Source organism: Podarcis muralis, chromosome Z, assembly GCF_964188315.1.
Source record: "Podarcis muralis chromosome Z, rPodMur119.hap1.1, whole genome shotgun sequence".
Classification (NCBI taxonomy): Eukaryota; Metazoa; Chordata; class Lepidosauria; order Squamata; family Lacertidae; genus Podarcis; species Podarcis muralis.
Window position 1 is genome coordinate 5,116,106 of NC_135673.1, and position 18,451 is coordinate 5,134,556.

Consider the following 18,451-nt stretch of genomic DNA (forward strand, 5'->3'; position numbering starts at 1 on the left):
CCAGGTTGCCTCAACCACCCCTCCCCCCCTCACATGCCACGCCTCTTCCTGGAGAAAAAAAATGCCCGTATCGTGTCGTCCCTTCCTGTCGGCATGCGCCGCGTACCCGGAACAAATATGACGGCTCAGCTTCCGCCCCGCCAACCCCCCCCCCCCCGCTTTTGCATTCACCCGCCTATCGGCTGCGACGTGCCACATAATTCCCTTAACAAAGATGGCGCTCAAAACGCCCTCTCTCAATGGAAGTAGGCAGGGAAAGATGGCGGCAGGCCATAGGGTTAACTGCGCAGCTTTTGCCAGGGCGTCTCTCGCGGCTTCATCAAGATGGCGGGGGGCGCCGCTGAGGCCGTTTGAATTCCGAGCCAGCCGCCAAACTCGGACAATAACAGCCCGGGTCGCCGCCGGGGAAGTCGCAGCAGCCGCTCGCCTGCTCGCCCCTCCTCACCTCTCTCTCCCGTGTTTCCAGCTATGGACTCGCTGCCGGGGGAAGACCCCACCTTGCCCTTGGAGTTCAGCGGCAGGTACCTTCGCGAGGGAGGCGGAGACCGTTAGAACCGTTAGATGGAGGGAGGGGGGTGGAGGAGGACGAGGGCGAGTTGGAGTTTAATTCTGACCCTTTACTACCCGTGGCGTGTTTGCACGGGCGTGAAAAGAGGTGTGTGTGTGTGTGTGTGTGTGTGTGAGAGAGAGAGAGAGAGAGAGAGAGATTTAATAACCCCCCCCCCCGTGTGGGAGGAAAAAAATATTCCTTAGAGGTGGTGGCTTGACCGAAGAGAAGGCATTCAAGGCCAGTACCACTCTCTTCCCCTCTCCGTCCCTTCCTCTCCCACACTGTTGTTCCTTGTTACAGTACAGTGGAGCCTCCATCCTCAGAGGCAGTGTATCTGCGCATCGCCTTGGGGGAGGGCATCTGAAAGGGTATCAAATGATTGGCTATTGCTGCAGGGGAAGGCAGTGGGAGAGGTGTGTGTTGGCAAGGAATGTGTATGTGTTTTAATCAGGGTGGATAAAAAGGATTTTTTAAAATTAAAATCGGATTTTAAAAAATTAAAATCGGATTTTTAAAATAAAATGCTTTTGGAGGAAAAATCTTTCTAAATATAGTTTTCTGTTTAAGTTACGTTATAGTCCAAAGGCTGTTCATCAGGAAATTAGGATTTAAGTTTTTCATGTGTGCTAAAACTCAGTCTAAGGTATTTTTTAAAAAAATGTTTAACCACATGAGTTAACAAACATGGATACATATGCTATCATGTTATTGTTTTAGTTAAATTGCTTAAATTGTTATTAAGGAAATGTTTGTTTTTCTCCTTCCAATATAGTACAGCAGAAAAGTTGTCCAAATATAAACAGTTAACTTATTAAACCTCACAATAATTCCATAATTATCTGTCTCATGTATTTCTAATAGCATAACCAAATCAGTAATTTTTGATATAACTGTAAAAACTACTCTGAAAATTTATTATTTCAGAAAAGAAACCTTCATCTGGTTGTAAATATTAAGATTATACCAGCAAGAATGAGTCTTTCTGTAAAAAAATGATTTAAATCAAGTCTTCTTGACTAGTGTTTTAAATCGTGTTTTAAATCAAATTGATTTAAATCAAATCCACCCTGGTTTTAATGACCCCCCCCCCACTTTAGTGGGATGAAAATGATTGTTTTCCAAGTAGGGAGGGAGCTTGACAGAAGGCATTAAGGGCCACTGCCCCTGTCCCCCACTCATCAGTGTTACCTGTGGCTGGCAACCCTTAATACCTTTTGTTAAGACCCCTCTTGGAAAACTATCTTTTTCTCCCACTGGGTTTTTTTTAAATCACACACCCACACACCAGTGGTTTGTTGTTGAATCCATTATCTCCACTATTGTATTTTTGCTACTGGAAAAGCGGGTGTGTGAGGTGTGTGCTACCAAAGATGGTTTGGTGGGTGGAGGGGGATATGTAACCCTCTTTTCCACTAGTGGGAGCAGGTCTGTGGGGGTGTGACTCTTTGTATGGCTTTTGAAGGAGACTAGGCAAATTTTTGCACCCACAATGTTGGTATTGTCCAGAAGAGTTCTTTGGAGCCTCCAGCCTCAGAGGCAAATTGCCATTAAGGCTGTCAGCCACCTCCTGACTCAGGTGTAGAAATAGATTGCTAACAAGCAAGCATGATGAGCATTGCAGCCTGGGTCCAGCACACAACAACATGGTCAAATTACTAATTATTTCACCTCTTTGCACCTACTCCAAGGCTTCGTCCTAAACAGTTTTTTAAAACAAGTAAAAGCGCTCTCTCTCTTTCTCTCTCTGTGTGTGTGTGGTTCTCCAAGGATTTTCCCACAGGTTACCTATTTTCTCCGCTGTTGATGCCAGTCTGCAGGAAGGGGGAACTGGGTCTGAAGGGAGCTTGATTTTGAAACATTTAATAAGTGACTAATGCTTCTCTCCAGGCTTGAAAAAGCTTAAGACCCAAAAATTTATTTGTTTTTATTGAGAGAGAGATGGCAACTCTAGCTACATTGGGTTTAATCTTATGAATGTAAAGAGAGCCGTATCCAATTGGACCAAAGGCCTACCCAGCATCCAAGTTTCCAACCTTGGTTATAGTACAGTGGTGCCTCGCAAGACGAAATTAATTCGTTCTGCGAGTTTTTTCGTCTTGCGAATTTTTTGTCTTGCGAAGCACGGTTTCAAAAGAAGTTTTGGAAAAGCTTCAAAAATCACCAAAGTCTTCAAAAACCTCAAAAAAGGCTACCACACCGCGTGCAACTGCACCTCTTCAAGCAATGCGCCCTGGGTATTAATGGTTTTAAGAAAAAGGAAACAAACTTGCAAGACGTTTTCGTCTTGCAAAGCAAGCCCATAGGGAAATTCGTCTTGCGAAGCAACTCAAAAAACCAAAAACCCTTTCGTCTTGCGAGGTACCACTGTAGATGCCTCCAAAAAGGCCAGAGGTAGGGGAGTCCTTGTTCGTTGTTTCTCAAGCAATTACTGTAGTGCACTAAGAACATAAGAGGAGCTCTGTGTCCCATGTGATGCAATAGCCATGTGGTCCAGATACTTCACATTGGAAACATATCTAGACAAAAGGAACTGACTGGGCACATTGGACCTCTCCAACTCACATGCTTCTTGAAGCACTTTGCACTCTGTGATGTGCCATGACTGTTGCTTCCTTTTGGTGCACAGTATTCTTAAGCAGGTTGCCAATAATATCATTTGGAACTGGAAAGGTACTCTCACAAAAACTTGGTGCTGTACTCCAAAATAAGTTGTGAACAGTGTTCAAACTAACTGGGTGCCAGCTGCTTTTTTTGTGTGACTCAAAAGCACCTTCTTGCAATCAAGTTGAGATTTCCTGTCTCAAGTCTTGCTTTGCAGAAGCAGTGGTGTGAGTTTTCTGAATTTTTTTCCTATGCACTTTGTATTTGCACTGGGGAAATTTCTGGTGCCCTAGAGAGTGTTCTAATTTAGCATGCTTATTTTGCTTGTATTTAAGTAAAGAAAGATGAAAATTTTCAAACTGCCAAGCTTCCCAAATATTATATTTGCATTTGGTATGTTCCACTATTACAAGTGAACTTTGAGAACAAAATTTTCTGTGAAAAAATAAAACACTGGGGAAATATTCTGCCCCACATTTCTGGCTACAAAACAAAATTGTGTTCCTGTTTTATGTATGATTTTGAGTGATCCCAACTAAATTTGGGAAATGTACATGTGAGAGATATTGCATTGATGAATCTGACTTCTAAAAGCTTTCCACAAGTGAATTCTCCTGCTTCTTCCTAGTGTGAATATGGCCAAATTTCTTGATGTATCGGGAGATGAAGTCCGAATTCGTCTGGGAGGTGATGGAGGTAAAGCTATAGGAATGCCACTTACCTTCTCTTTTTTTAATTCATTGATTAGGTCTGTTTGTACAGAAAGCAAAACTTGGGATGGGAAAGAAATTTCAAATGTAGACTTTGGTGCATTTCAGTTCCTTCTTCTATGCAATTGCTGAGGTTCCCAGACATTTTTGGCCTACTGTCCCCTTTTTAGGGGACGCGGGTGGCTCTGTGGGTTAAACCACAGAGCCTAGGATTTGCCGATCAGAAGGTCGGCGGTTCGAATCCCCGCGACAGGGTGAGCTTCCGTTTCTCGGTCCCTGCTCCTGCCAACCTAGCAGTTCAAAAGCATGTCAAAGTGCAAGTAGATAAATAGGTACCACTCCGGCGGGAAGGTAGATGGCGTTTCCGTGCACTGCTCCGGTTCACCAGAAGCGGCTTAATCATGCTGGCCACATGACCCGGAAGCTGTACGCCGGCTCCCTCGGCCAGTAAAGCGAGATGAGCGCCGCAACCCCAGAGTCGGCCACGACTGGACCTAACGGTCAGGGGTCTCTTTACATTTACCTTTTACCCCCTTTCAGGGGAAAAGAATTTCAGAAAAACAATTACTCAGCAATCCCCCCCCCCCCCGAAAATCTACCTTCTTTAGCTGAACAAACAGGAAGATGCAGGCAAATAGGCATGCCAGCTGTGATCTACCTTCTCAGGCCTGGGTGAAGCCAAAAAGGGTTCACCCGAACCTGGCAAACCTCTTGCCTCCAACATGACTGCCAGGGGAGGTGTTGTCACCATCTCGCAACGGCACCTGACCTGGCAGTAAGCACTATTAGAAAACAGATGAAGCATGTACAGTTTTCAATTTCCTCCCCTCTCTTTCTGCTTCCACCACCCCCTTATTCAATGCCCCCCAATTGCACCCAAGACCACTACTGTCCCCTGGATTGTTCCAGCACCTCTCAGGGGGAGGTATTGCCCACTTTGGGGAACACTGGTCTAGTACTTCACTCCATGCCAAATATAGCCCTCCAGGCCTCCCTGTCTGACTTTTGTGACCCTCAACAGCCCTGTTCTGCACTCTTTTAGTGTTTTTGCTAGGATGGAACATGTTCTTCAGTGGTGGTAATGCTTCTTGCTTTACTGGATAGAGGGAGATGGGGTGTGGGATAGCAGTGTGTTTGCTATAGGAACCTCTGGCTTTTGTGTTGCTAGAATGTGTCTTCTTAAAGAAAAAATAGAGTCACACTTGTTTTGTCTACTTTTGCTTCTGGCTGTGCCCACCATAGACACATGACACCCACACCATTTGTAATGTTGTCCATGAGAGAATATGGTCATAATACACTCCCAACCCCTGTTCTGTGTAATATCTTGTTAAGGCTAATCTCAGGTAACCATGTAGGAGCTGTTGAGAGATGAGTGCAACTTCTGTATTACTGTTGTGCAGCTGCAGGATTTATAGTTTATTCACTTTGTAGCTTGCTGCATAACCCAGGTGAATAATTCTGGCAAGGGAATTGAGAAACCACACAAGTATTTCTGTCAGCCCAAGGGAAATTTGTGTTTTGTTTCTCAAATATCACCCTGTCTCCATCCTGCATAGCAAACTGCCTTTTCAATTTGGGCAATGAAGGTGTTTCAGAAATAGTTTTGTGATGTTACAAAGTAAAGAAAAATAGTCACTAAAGCTTTCTGTGTATGCCTAAGCACCTGAAGTAGCTTTTCAGATCTTGGTTGGCTTGTTAAAAGAATAAAGCCCTTACAAATGCTGGAATTTGAAGTTGCTGCCATCCTCTCTCTGACTACCTACTTCTTTTTTAGTTTCTCTTCTTTCTTAACTGAAGGTGATGTATGCACAGTGCTGAAAAGTTAAATTTACTGGAACCTGAATAAACTTTGTCTTTTGAAACTTGTAGCATTACCAGATGTGGCAGAAGACACAGTGTCACCAACTAGAGCACGGACCATGAAGGACTTTGAAAATGTGAGTGAATGACTTTTGGCCACCCAGTGAAGTGTTGTAGGTTGAAGCAGACCATTTCTTGTTCAGAATATACAGAGGAAAAGGGGATTTACAAATGTGCTGTTAATGGACTAAGCAATAACCTAACGTCCTCCATTCTTCCCCTATATTACACATGCAGCTTCTGCTGTGCTCTTGCATACATATTAAGTTGATCTACAAAAGTAGTTTCAGTACTGGGAAAATACAGGTTGTATTTGTAGATATTTCACAAATAAATAAGTATGGAAAGTTTTAGGTGCATATTTCTATGGGCAGAATTGTTTCTGGGTAATTAAGAGTATCTACTGGTTTTGAAAATTTACAACTGAGTTTACTTCAGGGTTGCATTGAGTTCAGCGTATAAGCAAGGTCTTACAAGGATTACTATCACTTTCCTGTCAATCTTATACGGAAGTTACCCCTTGCTGGGCTGAGTGGTGGTGGTTGGATTTGTCTAAACCCAGATCTGCTTGTCCTCCACTGAGGAAGTGCAACCAGAGGCATATGTACCACCAGCGGAGAGCCCCAATACGGGACCTTCTGACCAAGCCCAGGATCCTTTGTTGCTGTGGCAGCATTCAGGTTTGTGTGGTGATTTGTTTGCCCTTCTGCCCTGTGCAGGAGGCCTGCAAATGTGGTGGAAGCTCTTTTACTTTGTTAAGCTGCACTGAGCAGCTCCTGGGGTTTGGTTTGCACACCAAGCCCCATTTGAATTTGGGGTGTGTGTGTGTGTGTTAAGCAAGATTGCTTGTAGCTTCTATACCTACTCTAAGCCTTTCATTATACAGAAGCATGGACATCAATATTTTATTAGTAACATATTAGATTTCTCCATTTAGAAAGCATCTGGCAGACAGCAGGGATACGGGGCAATTGCTTTATTTGGATGTATGTTTGAAACTTGTTCTTTTGAAAAAATTAAAGATTTTTCTTTTCCCTCCCTTTCTGACATTTTACCCTCCTTCACTGGGTGTTAAGTCTCAAGCAATGAAGGACACTGGGACAGCAGACTGTCCTAAGGGTACTGTGTTTGCCTTTTTTCTGCAAGCAGTTGGTGTTTAAAATCTTCAGAGGAAGATATATTATTTACCTGTCCCCTGTCTCTCCCGTCCCACTGAGAATGGTCTGTTCTGGGCTAAAATGGTTCTGTCAGTTTCCTACCACAAACACTGTTCTGTGTGCCACTTTCCAAGTATGGATCCATTAATGCAGTCAAAGCAGTGTCATCCATGCACATAAGTAGGCTTTTGGGAACACTGAAATTTGCATAGGTAGAAAAAGAAAACTCAAGGAACCCTGCAAGCATGCTATGTGGTTGCCACAGAATTCTGACTACCTCTTGGGGAGAGCAGGTAGAAAACCAGAAGGGGAGGGGGAAATGAAATGGTGCATGCTGTAAGAAGGCATGCTGGCTGGAATCCGGAATAGGAACAGTCCACACTGCAGTGTTTAGTCACAAGTCCAATTTGTTCTTTCTCAACAACATTTTTTAAGGAATATAATATCAGTCGACTTAGTAGCTAACCATTATTTATGAGTATCACCAATCCCCTCTCCCACATCCCATTGGCATGAACAGGGGACTTTGAGGAGAAGAATCAGAGCGCTCTCCCATTTGTGCAGGGTGAAAGGTAAGAAACAGCAGGAGCTTCTCCTGCTGTTTGGATGGGACTCTTGCTGTAGGTTTAAACAAAGCATTGAAAATGAGACCGACAGCACAGGGATCTATGTGATGGCAGATGTCCAGAAGCTTGTGGGCATTCTACTCCAATGGGAACCTTTGAAAAACACCTCTTGCTCTCAAATTCAACACACAGGAAGCAGTATCAGCTTCTCTTTCATATGTGAGACTGCTTGGGCAATGTGCCCAAAAATTCTCAACTTTTTAGTTCTCTCACACATATTTGTGTAAGCGTTTGCATTGTAGGCAGGGCTTTTTCAGGGGGAACTCACAGGAACTTAGTTCCAGCACCTCTCAGATGGGCACCATTGCCATTATAAGAGAACAAGGGAGATGTTTATGGTAAGTTCCAGCACCTCTTTTTTTAGAAAAATAGCACTAATTGTAGGTGTTTCTGTTTGGGGCAAATAAATGTCTGTAGGAGCACAGTGTTGGTTGCAGGAAGTTGCTTGTTTGAGAGGCGCATGTTACAATGAGTTTTGTGTGTGTGTGTGTGTGTGTGTGTGTGCATGAGCTAATGATGAATTAAGTTTTTGTGTGCTCATAATGATACAGAATTCATTGATGAATCTCCAAAGAAACCTCTCAAAGTTATTTTTGTGTAGCAGCTGAATTGGTGAGATCCCCAAATCTTTTCAGTTACACTGTTTTTAGTACGGTTGTGTGACATTGTTTCTGGTCCACCCTCTTTAGCAGGTGTGGGGACCTCAAGCTCAGGGGCCAAATGAGGCCCTCTAGGTCTCTCTCTCTGAGGCCCTTGGGACTCTTCCCAGGCCATACTCCCATCTCAGCATGCTCCCTCTCCCCAGGCAACACTCATCACTGGCGCTGCCTGTTACTTGCCTGAATGCAAGACAGAGAAGTGTATGAGTAACTATAGAAATTTGCCCGCAGAACAAAGGTAAAATTAATATTTGTTGCTCTGCCCACCACTAGCATGTTTCCCTCAGGAGGCTGCCTAGGAGGCAATGTAGCCTGTAGGCTGACTGTCTTTTTCACTTCTGCTATACAGGTAGTCTTGGAAAACACAGAACTTTCTCAACATTTTTAAAGTTTTTCCCTAGCACTGTTACATATTCCAGGATAAACTTGATGAGAGCATTTGTTTCCATCCTGTTCACATGATATTGCTGGATTGGTACAGTATGTATGTCACATGGTATTTCTCTTTTGTTATAGCAAATAATTGAGCTGCGAAAAGAGAATTTCAACCTGAAACTGCGCATATATTACCTGGAAGAGCGCATGCAGCAGAAATTTGATGGTCCCAATGAAGACATCTACCGAATTGTAGGTATTTTTAAATCTCTTATAACTTGCTTCTGCAAATGAGATATAATTTATTTATTCATTCATTAAAGCAGTGGTAGGCTTTCTGGTTGAAGATGGTGATGAGTAAGACTGTCCTTGAATCCTGCAGTCTATTTTAATTTTTTTTTATTTTGAATAGTTTTAAACTCAGTTGGCTTAGCTGTTAAAAAAGATCTGCAAAAAGAAATCAGGAAAAAGGAGTGATAAAATAACTAAATAGTTGTGGTGATTCAAAGGTTTAATTTGAAATCACGTTGGGTTTGCTTTGTTGGTGTGTCTGGTAGCCTCTTTCTTACCTCATGGATGTTGGCTCATAATATGGATCGGTATTGTTTTACTGATGCTGTTGCTGTAGGTTTGTCATAGCCTTTCACTAGAGCAGTAAACTTATATCAAAACATTTGTATCCTACCCTTCTAGTGCAAAAGCACTACCCAGGTGTTCCATAATTTGGGTGCAGCCACTGATAAGGCCCTCAGTGTCTTGTTCCCCTCAATCATGGTTCTTGGTCAGCAGAGGAGTAGAGCATACAGGAAAGGCTTAAGTCCTCCTGGAGGAAGAGTCAGCACTGATTGACTAACAACAACAAGAACAAGAACAAGAACAACAACACTTTATTATTTATATGCAGCCAATCTGACTGGGTTACCCCAGCACTCTGGGTGGCTGAGTGATGCTGACCATCTGGAAGGGAAGGAAACCTTACTGTAATTGCCAGTTTTTGTTCTCAAACTTAATCAGTTCTGGAAGTCTGTTCCAAAACCAAGGTGTGCTTTCCATAGAAAGTAATGCAAATGGATTAATCCGTTCCAGACTTTTAAGAACAAGCCCTAAAACAGCAATTTAAAATGAATTTTACTGTCTAACACAGGGGTCGGCAACGTGTGGCCCATGGGCTGGATGCGGCCCACAAAGACTGTTTTACCGGCCCCCGAGCCGCCCCCAAACCAAGCTGCCCACTAGGTGAGTCCTCGGTGTGCGGCGCTAAACCGGTGCAACGCGGGGACTCACTAAGTGGCGCCGGAAATTGCCTCTGTGCACATGCAGATACTGGAAATCGCTTCTGCGGATGCCTAGATACCGGAAATCATTTCTGTGCAGGTGCAATTTTTGGCATCTGGGCATGCGCACAAGCGATTTCTGGCGGTGCGGACATGCGCAGACGTGATTTCCGTCATCACGCTGTGCTGGTCCGGCCCACGGACAATCTCCGTGGGAGTTATCTGGCCCATGGCCAGTAAGCCTTGCCGACCCCTGATCTAACGAGACCATTGAGCCATAAAATGAAAGCAATAATCAATGTACTGTACTCTAAAATAAAACAGTACCATAGATGATAAAATAAATAAATTCTTTTCTTATCTGCACTGATGATAGTCATTGTTTGGATGGGGGGCTTTTATCCATTTCCTCAGTCACACAATCAGTCAGTAGCTGAACTGGGTTCCACACAGTCACAAAAACAAATTAACCGAAAAAGCCTCAAAACAAAAAAACAAAAACGCAAAATAAATAGCAAAAACAAAAGCACCAAATATAAGCTCCAAATATCACCTCAGAACACTGCAATCGGAAATGGAAGACTTGAATTGCAATGGGGGGACACAAATTAGCAGCACAACAGTAAAAATGGAAACAGAAGATTTCAATTGCAATGGGCGGACGCAAATTAGCAGCGCAACAGTAAAAACGGAAACTCAGGACTCAAATCAGAGCACGTTCAGCTTTCAAAGAAAAGTTTGCAAACTGGAACACTGACTTCCGGGTTTGCAACATTCGAGGTTCAAGTTGTTTGGGAACTAAGCTGTTCCAAAATCAAGGTACCGCTGTACATGTGGAAAGGATCTAGGGGTCTTGGTGGAACACAGTCCCACTTCTACTCTCTGATGGCCAGATTCAATAAAGCCATTCTCCATGGCCACTCATGTTGTGGCTGGGTTACTTCAGCCCCTGTACAGCGTGGCTGCAATTCTTGATACATTTACTTGGGGATAAGTCCCCTCTGCATACAGCAGGATTTCTGAGTAAAGAGGTGCAGGACTGCACTCTGTGTGTTCTTTTATTTTTGCAAGCCAGTTATTCTCATTCTAGTTCTGGATTTGCTTAAACATAAATTCCCGGGTGTTAGTATGCCTTTGTTATATTTCAGCTATGAGATGTACGGTAATAAGGGGTTTTGAATGACCTTTGTATGATGTGTAGGATTACTTCTTAAACGATGCTGTTTCAGTACTAAAATAAAACAATTTCATTACTAGGAGTTCTAATCAAAGAGCTTCCTTCCTACTTAATTTAAATTGCTTGTTCGGTCTGACACTTTTATCAGTAAAACAAAGGCTTTCAGAAATTACATTATAATCCTTGCACATCAAACTGCAGCAGAAAGATGATCCATGTTAATATAAACTGTCTACTTCTCTTGCTTGCATTTTCTTTTGCTTCTTTGTTCTGTAAGGCCATACAGAGAAATGATCAAATGAAAGCTAGAGATAATATCCTATTTAACAAAAAAATCCAGCTGCTGATTCCCTGTAGTGAGTGCCATTTTTGCAGCTGCTAATGCCTCGTTTAAAACTACTGTTCATTTTGTGGATATTTTGCCTGGCATAATTCAGATATCATATCAAACCTTGGTTTGTGCTAACCATAGATCAGAACCCAAATCATGGTTTGAGCTTCCAGACAAGGAATGGCCAATACATAATTTTGAGCTGCTTGTCTGCTTTTATCTTCCATCCTCTCCGCCCCAGCATCCAAAACTAATGCAGCAGCCTATGTAGGTGGAGCATTACTTGTAACAATGGAGTACAAGTCATGTTTTTCAGAATGCATCTCAAACCATGGTTCTGATTCTGGTTTGCTGGTGAACTGTAAACATTTCTTCGTCACTATGGGCAGGCAGCATGCAAGAAGAAGCTTCAGTTTTAAAATTGATTTATTTGTGGCCTTTGCATGCCACCCCATAGCATAGTTGTCTTGGTGGCTTACAACAAATAAGTAATAAATGGTGGTTTGTAACCAACTAAGCATATTAATGTTGAAACCTGTATCACCGTAGCTCAGTGATCAAGGACTCACTTTGCATGCAGAAGGTCCCAGGTCCAATCACCAACATTCCTCAGCTGGGAATGTCTCCTGCCTGAAACCCTGGAGAGCTGCTGCCAGTGAGTGTGGACCATTGGTCTGACTTGGTATAAGGCAGCTTCCTGTGTTTCTAACTCTTTACTAAAATGAGAACAGAGAACACATGAGAAGGCAGGGCATACTCTCCAACGAGGTTCCTAAGCATATTTGCTTCAGAATACATGAGTTATCAGTTCTATGTTTAAAAATCTGGTCAAGCATTCTCTACATCAGGGGTCGGCAAACCTTTTCAGCAGGGGGCCGGTCCACTGTCCCTCAGACCTTGTGGGGCACTGGACTATATTTTTTTTTGGGGGGGGGGAATGAACAAATTCCTATGCACACCAGGCAGGCTCCACAAATAACCCACAGATGCATTTTAAAAGGACACATTCCATGCAAGAGCACCAGGTAGGCCAGACAGTATTGTAGATGATAAAATTTAAAATTATTATTTTTTCTTACCTGCACTGATGATAGTCATTGTTTGGGTAGGGGGTCCTCTCCTGGGTTTGGTGCTGCGTTGTGGCCTGCTGGGCCTCCTGCAGCCAGACCTCCTCCGCGCTTCGGGGGTGGGATGGGGGGCCCTCCTGCCGGCAGCAGAGGCCAGATCGCTGCCGCACAGTCAGCGGGGAGAGCTCCTGCCTGCTCACCCCACCCTCCCCCTGTAAATCTCTTGCCCCCTCCCCCACCCTGGATGGTGCCTCTTTTCCCTCCAGCGGCACCTCTGCCTCCTCCCTTTCCTCCTCCTGCACCTCCTGAAGGAGGACTTCGTGCGAGAACGTGTCGCGGCTTCCCTCTTTTTTGTCTTTTTTTCCAGGGAGCTCAGACAGTGGCCAGGCCGGGTTAATGACCCTCGCAGGCTTGATCCGGCCCATGGACTGTAGTTTGCTGACCCTGCTCTACACGCTAGGCTTCACTTCTGCTTAGGTTTAGCATTTTTAACTGTTCTTAGCTATGAGATATGAAAGGAACATTTCGTACAAAGATTACCATAATAAAGGACAAAAGTGGTAAGGACCTAACAGAAGCAGAAGACATCAAGAAGAGGTGGCAAGAATACACAGAAGAATTATACCAGAAAGATATGGATGTCTCGTACACCCCAGGTAGTGTGGTTGCTGACCTTGAGCCAGACATCCTGGAGAGTGAAGTCAAATGGGCCTTAGAAAGCACTGCAAATAACAAGGCCAGTGGAAGTGATGGTATTCCAGCTGAACTATTTAAAATTTTAAAAGATGATGCTGTTAAGGTGCTACACTCAATATGCCAGCAAATTTGGAAAACTCAGCAGTGGCCAGAAGATTGGAGAAGATCAGTCTACATCCCAATCCCAAAGAAGGGCAGTGTCAAAGAATGCTCCAACTACCGCACAATTGCACTCATCTCACACGCTAGCAAGGTTATGCTTAAAATTCTACAAGGAAGGCTCAAGCAGTATGTGGATCGAGAACTCCCAGAAGTGCAAGCTGGATTTCGAAGAGGCAGAGGAACCAGAGACCAAATTGCAAACATGCGCTGGATTATGGAGAAAGCTAGAGAGTTCCAGAAAGACATCTACTTCTGCTTCATTGACTATGCAAAAGCCTTTGACTGTGTCGACCACAGCAAACTATGGCAAGTTCTTAAAGAAATGGGAGTGCCTGATCACCTCATCTGTCTCCTGAGAAATCTCTATGTGGGACAAGAAGCTACAGTTAGAACTGGATATGGAACAACTGATTGGTTCAAAATTGGGAAAGGAGTACGACAAGGCTGTATTTTGTCTCCCTGCTTATTTAATTTATATGCAGAATACATCATGCGAAAGGCTGGGCTGGATGAATCCCAAGCTGGAATTAAGATTGCCGGAAGAAATATCAACAACCTCAGATATGCAGATGACACAACCTTGATGGCAGAAAGTGAGGAGGAATTAAAAAACCTTTTAATGAGGGTGAAAGAGGAGAGCGCAAAATATGGTCTGAAGCTCAACATCAAAAAAACGAAGATCATGGCCACTGGTCCCATCACCTCCTGGCAAATAGAAGGGGAAGAAATGGAGGCAGTGAGAGATTTTACTTTCTTGGGCTCCATGATCACTGCAGATGGTGACAGCAGCCACGAAATTAAAAGACGCCTGCTTCTTGGGAGAAGGGCAATGACAGGCCTAGACAGCATCTTGAGAAGTAGAGACGTCACCTTGCCAACAAAGGTCCGTATAGTTAAAGCCATGGTTTTCCCAGTAGTGATGTATGGAAGTGAGAGCTGGACCATAAAGAAGGCTGATCGCCGAAGAATTGATGCTTTTGAATTATGGTGCTGGAGAAGACTCTTGAGAGTCCCATGGACTGCAAGAAGATCAAACGCATCCATTCTTAAGGAAATCAGCCCTGAGTGCTCACTGGAAGGACAGATCGTGAAGCTGAGGCTCCAGTACTTTGGCCACCTCATGAGAAGAGAAGACTCCCTGGAGAAGACACTGATGCTGGGAAAGATGGAGGGCACAAGGAGAAGGGGGCGACAGAGGACGAGATGGTTGGATAGTGTTTTCGAGGTTACCAGCATGAGTCTGACCAAACTGCGGGAAGTAGTGGAGGACAGAGGTGCCTGGCGTGCTCTGGTCCATGGGGTCACGAAGAGTCGGACGCGACTAAACGACTAAACAACAACAAGCTATGATTTCTGTGTTAGTCCTATGATTTTGTGTCCATATGATGTTGTGTCCCTGTGATTTCCCCCTATTTCTACCTATGATTAATCAAAATATAATTTATCAGATACACACACACACAGTTTTTTAGTCCCACACAGCTCCCACCATCTTCTGAGTGGGAGGTACAATTTTTCAGCTCCTTTGGGGGTGGCCTCTTCTGCTCCTTGGGAGAGCCTTTCCTTTTTCTGCTCGTTTCCTTCTGGAGCAGAGAGCCCTTTAGCTACAAGTGGCTGTGGGTGTGGATGCTGGGCCAGATGGCGAGTGGGGAAGGCTCAGACTGTTGGTATGTGTACTAGGGCAAGGGTAGGACCAGACCTGCCTCCTGCCCACTGGCCTCTCTGTCCATGGGCCCATCGGGGGGCTTCAGCCGGAGCTTGGCATGTTTGTTGGCCCTGCGCCTGGCTTGGTTCTGCTTCTGGCGCACTCAGCGGAGTGTGAGCTGTGCGCTGCCTGCCTAGCGTTCTGCATGTGCGGCCTGCCCACCAACCTGGCCTCAGACAATGGGCCACAGCGCATGGTGCACGCCACCTGGGAGCTCAGCGGGGATGCGCCGTTGTAGCAGCTGCTGCTTGTCAACAACGCTGAGTGCCGAGACGCGCTCCTGAGCACATGCAGAGTGCATTCCTCCTCCAGGTCTGGAAGCAGCTGTGGGACCGGCATGCAGGGTATTTATATTTTTCAAAATATAGTCCGCCGCCCCCAAGGTCTGGGGGACAGTGGACCGGCCCCCTGTTGAGGCAGAGTGCTTCCATTGTTTGGTCTGAGATTTAGTCTCTGGGTCATAATGATGGACCCATGTTTCATCCTGAGTAATTAGTGTGGCAAAGAAGTCATCATGGTTTTTGTGACACATGGCCAAAAGGGCCCGTGGGCATGTGACTCGTTCCTGCTTCTGGGAAGGCATCACCAGCCAGTGAATCCACTGTGCGGACGCCTTTCCCATGTGCAAATGGTCATGGATGATTTTTTTCTACAGAGCCCACACTGATCTTGACATCTTCAGCTAGTTGCCGGATGGTTATGTGGCGATCCTCCAAAATGGCAGCCTCCACTTGCCGGATGGTGTCTTAATCAATGGCAGACTTTGGTTGCCCAGGATTGGGAACCATTTCCCCCAAAGTCCAACCACACTTGAACTGATGATTCCAGTTCTTGACTACGTCATACAATGGGGCATCCTCCCCATAAGTCCCCTTTCATCTCATCTAATGTCTCCCGTGGTGTGTGCCCTTTCAAGTACAGGAACCTGATGACCATTCTGCATTCAACTGCATTATCAGTTGATGAACCTGATGACCATTCTGCATTATCAGACATTACTCCATGTTAGTACCTGTAGCAGAGAAACTGTTAGGAGTTCAGGGCTACAAATTACCACATTGCCTATGGAGAGATGTATCATTATACATGTGCCATGTCATCCTTCTACGATAACTGGAAGTGGGTCAGGGGAAATCTTTAATGAGTGACCCTTGTATTAGAAAATAAGGTTCAAGGGGATAGATATATTCTGGAGATGTAATAGTAGTAATGATGAAGACCTGTAGATAAGGCAGCAATGTCTGTGAATAAATGGATGAATGCTTGTAAGGCAACAGCTGTTGATATTGGCTGCCTCTGAACCTAATTTACTTAGTGGGATTCTTAAGCAACCAGAGGTGATAGTTTAGCTAAATACTGAAGATTGGTTTGAATGGATTTGGATTGCTCTCACTGTGGTTAAGCTCTCACAACTGCTGAGGCTCAGGGGAGCAAGATGGTTTTAAATTACAATTCTTTGCAATGTTGGAACATATTTGAACAGTGTTTGAATGTAAAGTATAATTAAATGAACTGTATCAATTCAAATCTTCAGTCTAAGACTTCTCTGTATGTATACAAGGGAAGGGCTGTTGCTTTTTTGTGTTTCATATAGGCTCCCCACAGTCATCCCCACAGTGACTAGGGTGCTGGACCAGATGGACCTTTGGACCTTTGGTCTGATCCAGCAGGGCTCTTCTTACATTTGTATATGTCCTTGGCTCTCCATAGTCTCTCCCCGACTTTTCTTTATGGGAGTATTTTAGTATCCCCTTGGAATTTATGAATTGCATTATTATATGACTCTTGATGTATACAGATCTATGAGAACCTTATTCTGTGCAATTTATTGTTGAAATTGCCATCTTAAGAAGAGCACTCCTTGACCAAGCCAAAGGTCTTTCCAGTCCTGGATCCTGTTTCCCACAGGGCCAACTGGACGCTACCAGGAAGTCTGCAAGAAGGCATGAACACAATAGTTATTCCCCACAGTTGATATTTGTATATTTGCATTTGTATATCTGTTGCCTAGTTTGAGACCACTGATGCCGGACTGTGCACGCAGAACAAACCCAGTGCCATTAAAGATAGTTATTGCCAAGACAAAGTCCTAGCCTGAACAGCAAGTCATTACTATTACTATTAATACCCTGCCTGCTGAGGACAGCTTGCATAGACAGAGTCCGTCTAGTACATGAGAACCCTTTTCTGCCTACGAAGATGATCAAATCTGGGGCATCTCTGGGTTGCTGCTTTGTGTCCTGGTAGCTCTTCACAGGTTGTAGCCAAATTTCCAGCATCAGAGTACATTTACAGTAACTCTAGAAGAATTAGATGTAATTGTGTTAAATTTGCACTTGGTCATCTCTCCTAAACCAGGGATGGAGAATCTCAGACCTGGAGACTGAATGTGGCCCTCTAGACCTCTTTATCTGACCTTTGAAACACTCCAGACTATCTATTCTTCCCAGGCCATGCCACTCACCAACTCTGTTCCATGCTCCCCATGAGTGTTTTTGCCTGGTAAAAATGTGTAAAAACTAGTTTACTGTACAGTAGTACCTCGGGTTAAGTACTTAATTCGTTCTGGAGGTCTGTTCTTAACCTGAAACTGTTCTTAAGCTGAAGCACCACATTAGCTAATGGAGCCTCCCACTGCTGCTGTGCTGCCGGAGCACGATTTCTGTTCTCACCCTGAAGCAAAGTTCTTAACCTGAGGTACTATTTCTGGGTTAGCGGAGTCTGTAACCTGAAGCGTATGTAACCTGAAGCGTATGTAACCCGAGGCACCACTGTATAAAGGTTAAATATGCATTTTCTGCTCTATCTGATTTTGTCTCTGGCTCCATGAAACACTGGCATCTGTCCCCCGGAACATTGTCTAGAATGTGGCCCTTGGGCTGAGAAAGGTTTCCCTGCCCTTGTTTTAAACAGATGAGTACAATGGACCCTCGGGTTACGTTACCTTTGGGTAATGTAACTTTCGGGTTGTGAATGCGGCAAACCCGGAACTGTACACTTCGGGGTTTCATCGTGTGCACATGCACGGAAGCGCTCTGTCACGCCGTGCGTGTGCGCAGAAGCAGCGCCTCTTCTTACGAAATTTTGGGGTGCACCCGGACCCCCGGAACAAATTGAATTTGTATCTGGAGGATCCACTGTTTTTGTTTTTGTTTGACTGTTTTGAGGTATAAGGTCATGTAAATGTTTCATTCCCCAGTCGCTTAATGTAAATTGGATATTGTGGTGGGTGAGATGCTGGGAAGGTAACTCTAAGTTTCCTGAGCTGAGGTGGCTACTATTTTTCTTCTCTTGTTCTACCAGAACATTGAACTCAAAGTTGAATTGGAAAGCTTGAAACGAGAACTGCAGGAGCGAGAGCAATTGCTCATCAAGGCTTCGTAAGTGTCATCTTCATTTTTCATCCTTTGCTAGTAGCCCTCCTTTGAAGGTGTCATGCTCTTTTAGCAGTTGTTGCTTTCTCCCAGGTTTCTATTCAGAGATTAGCCTGTGCAGTCT

At 44.4% G+C, this 18,451-nt stretch overlaps 1 protein-coding gene across 1 annotated transcript in view; it reads left to right on the forward strand.

Annotated features, from left to right (window-relative positions):
• The first annotated feature begins 244 nt into the window (after positions 1-244).
• CDK5RAP2 (CDK5 regulatory subunit associated protein 2) overlaps positions 245-18,451 on the forward strand; it is a 138,807-nt gene continuing 120,600 nt past the window's right edge. The window contains 6 exon segments of the mRNA XM_028715746.2: positions 245-442; positions 445-521; positions 3,780-3,847; positions 5,734-5,801; positions 8,683-8,793; positions 18,257-18,333. Of these exon segments, the coding sequence (XP_028571579.2) occupies positions 260-442; positions 445-521; positions 3,780-3,847; positions 5,734-5,801; positions 8,683-8,793; positions 18,257-18,333 (584 nt within the window). The 5' untranslated portion in view covers positions 245-259.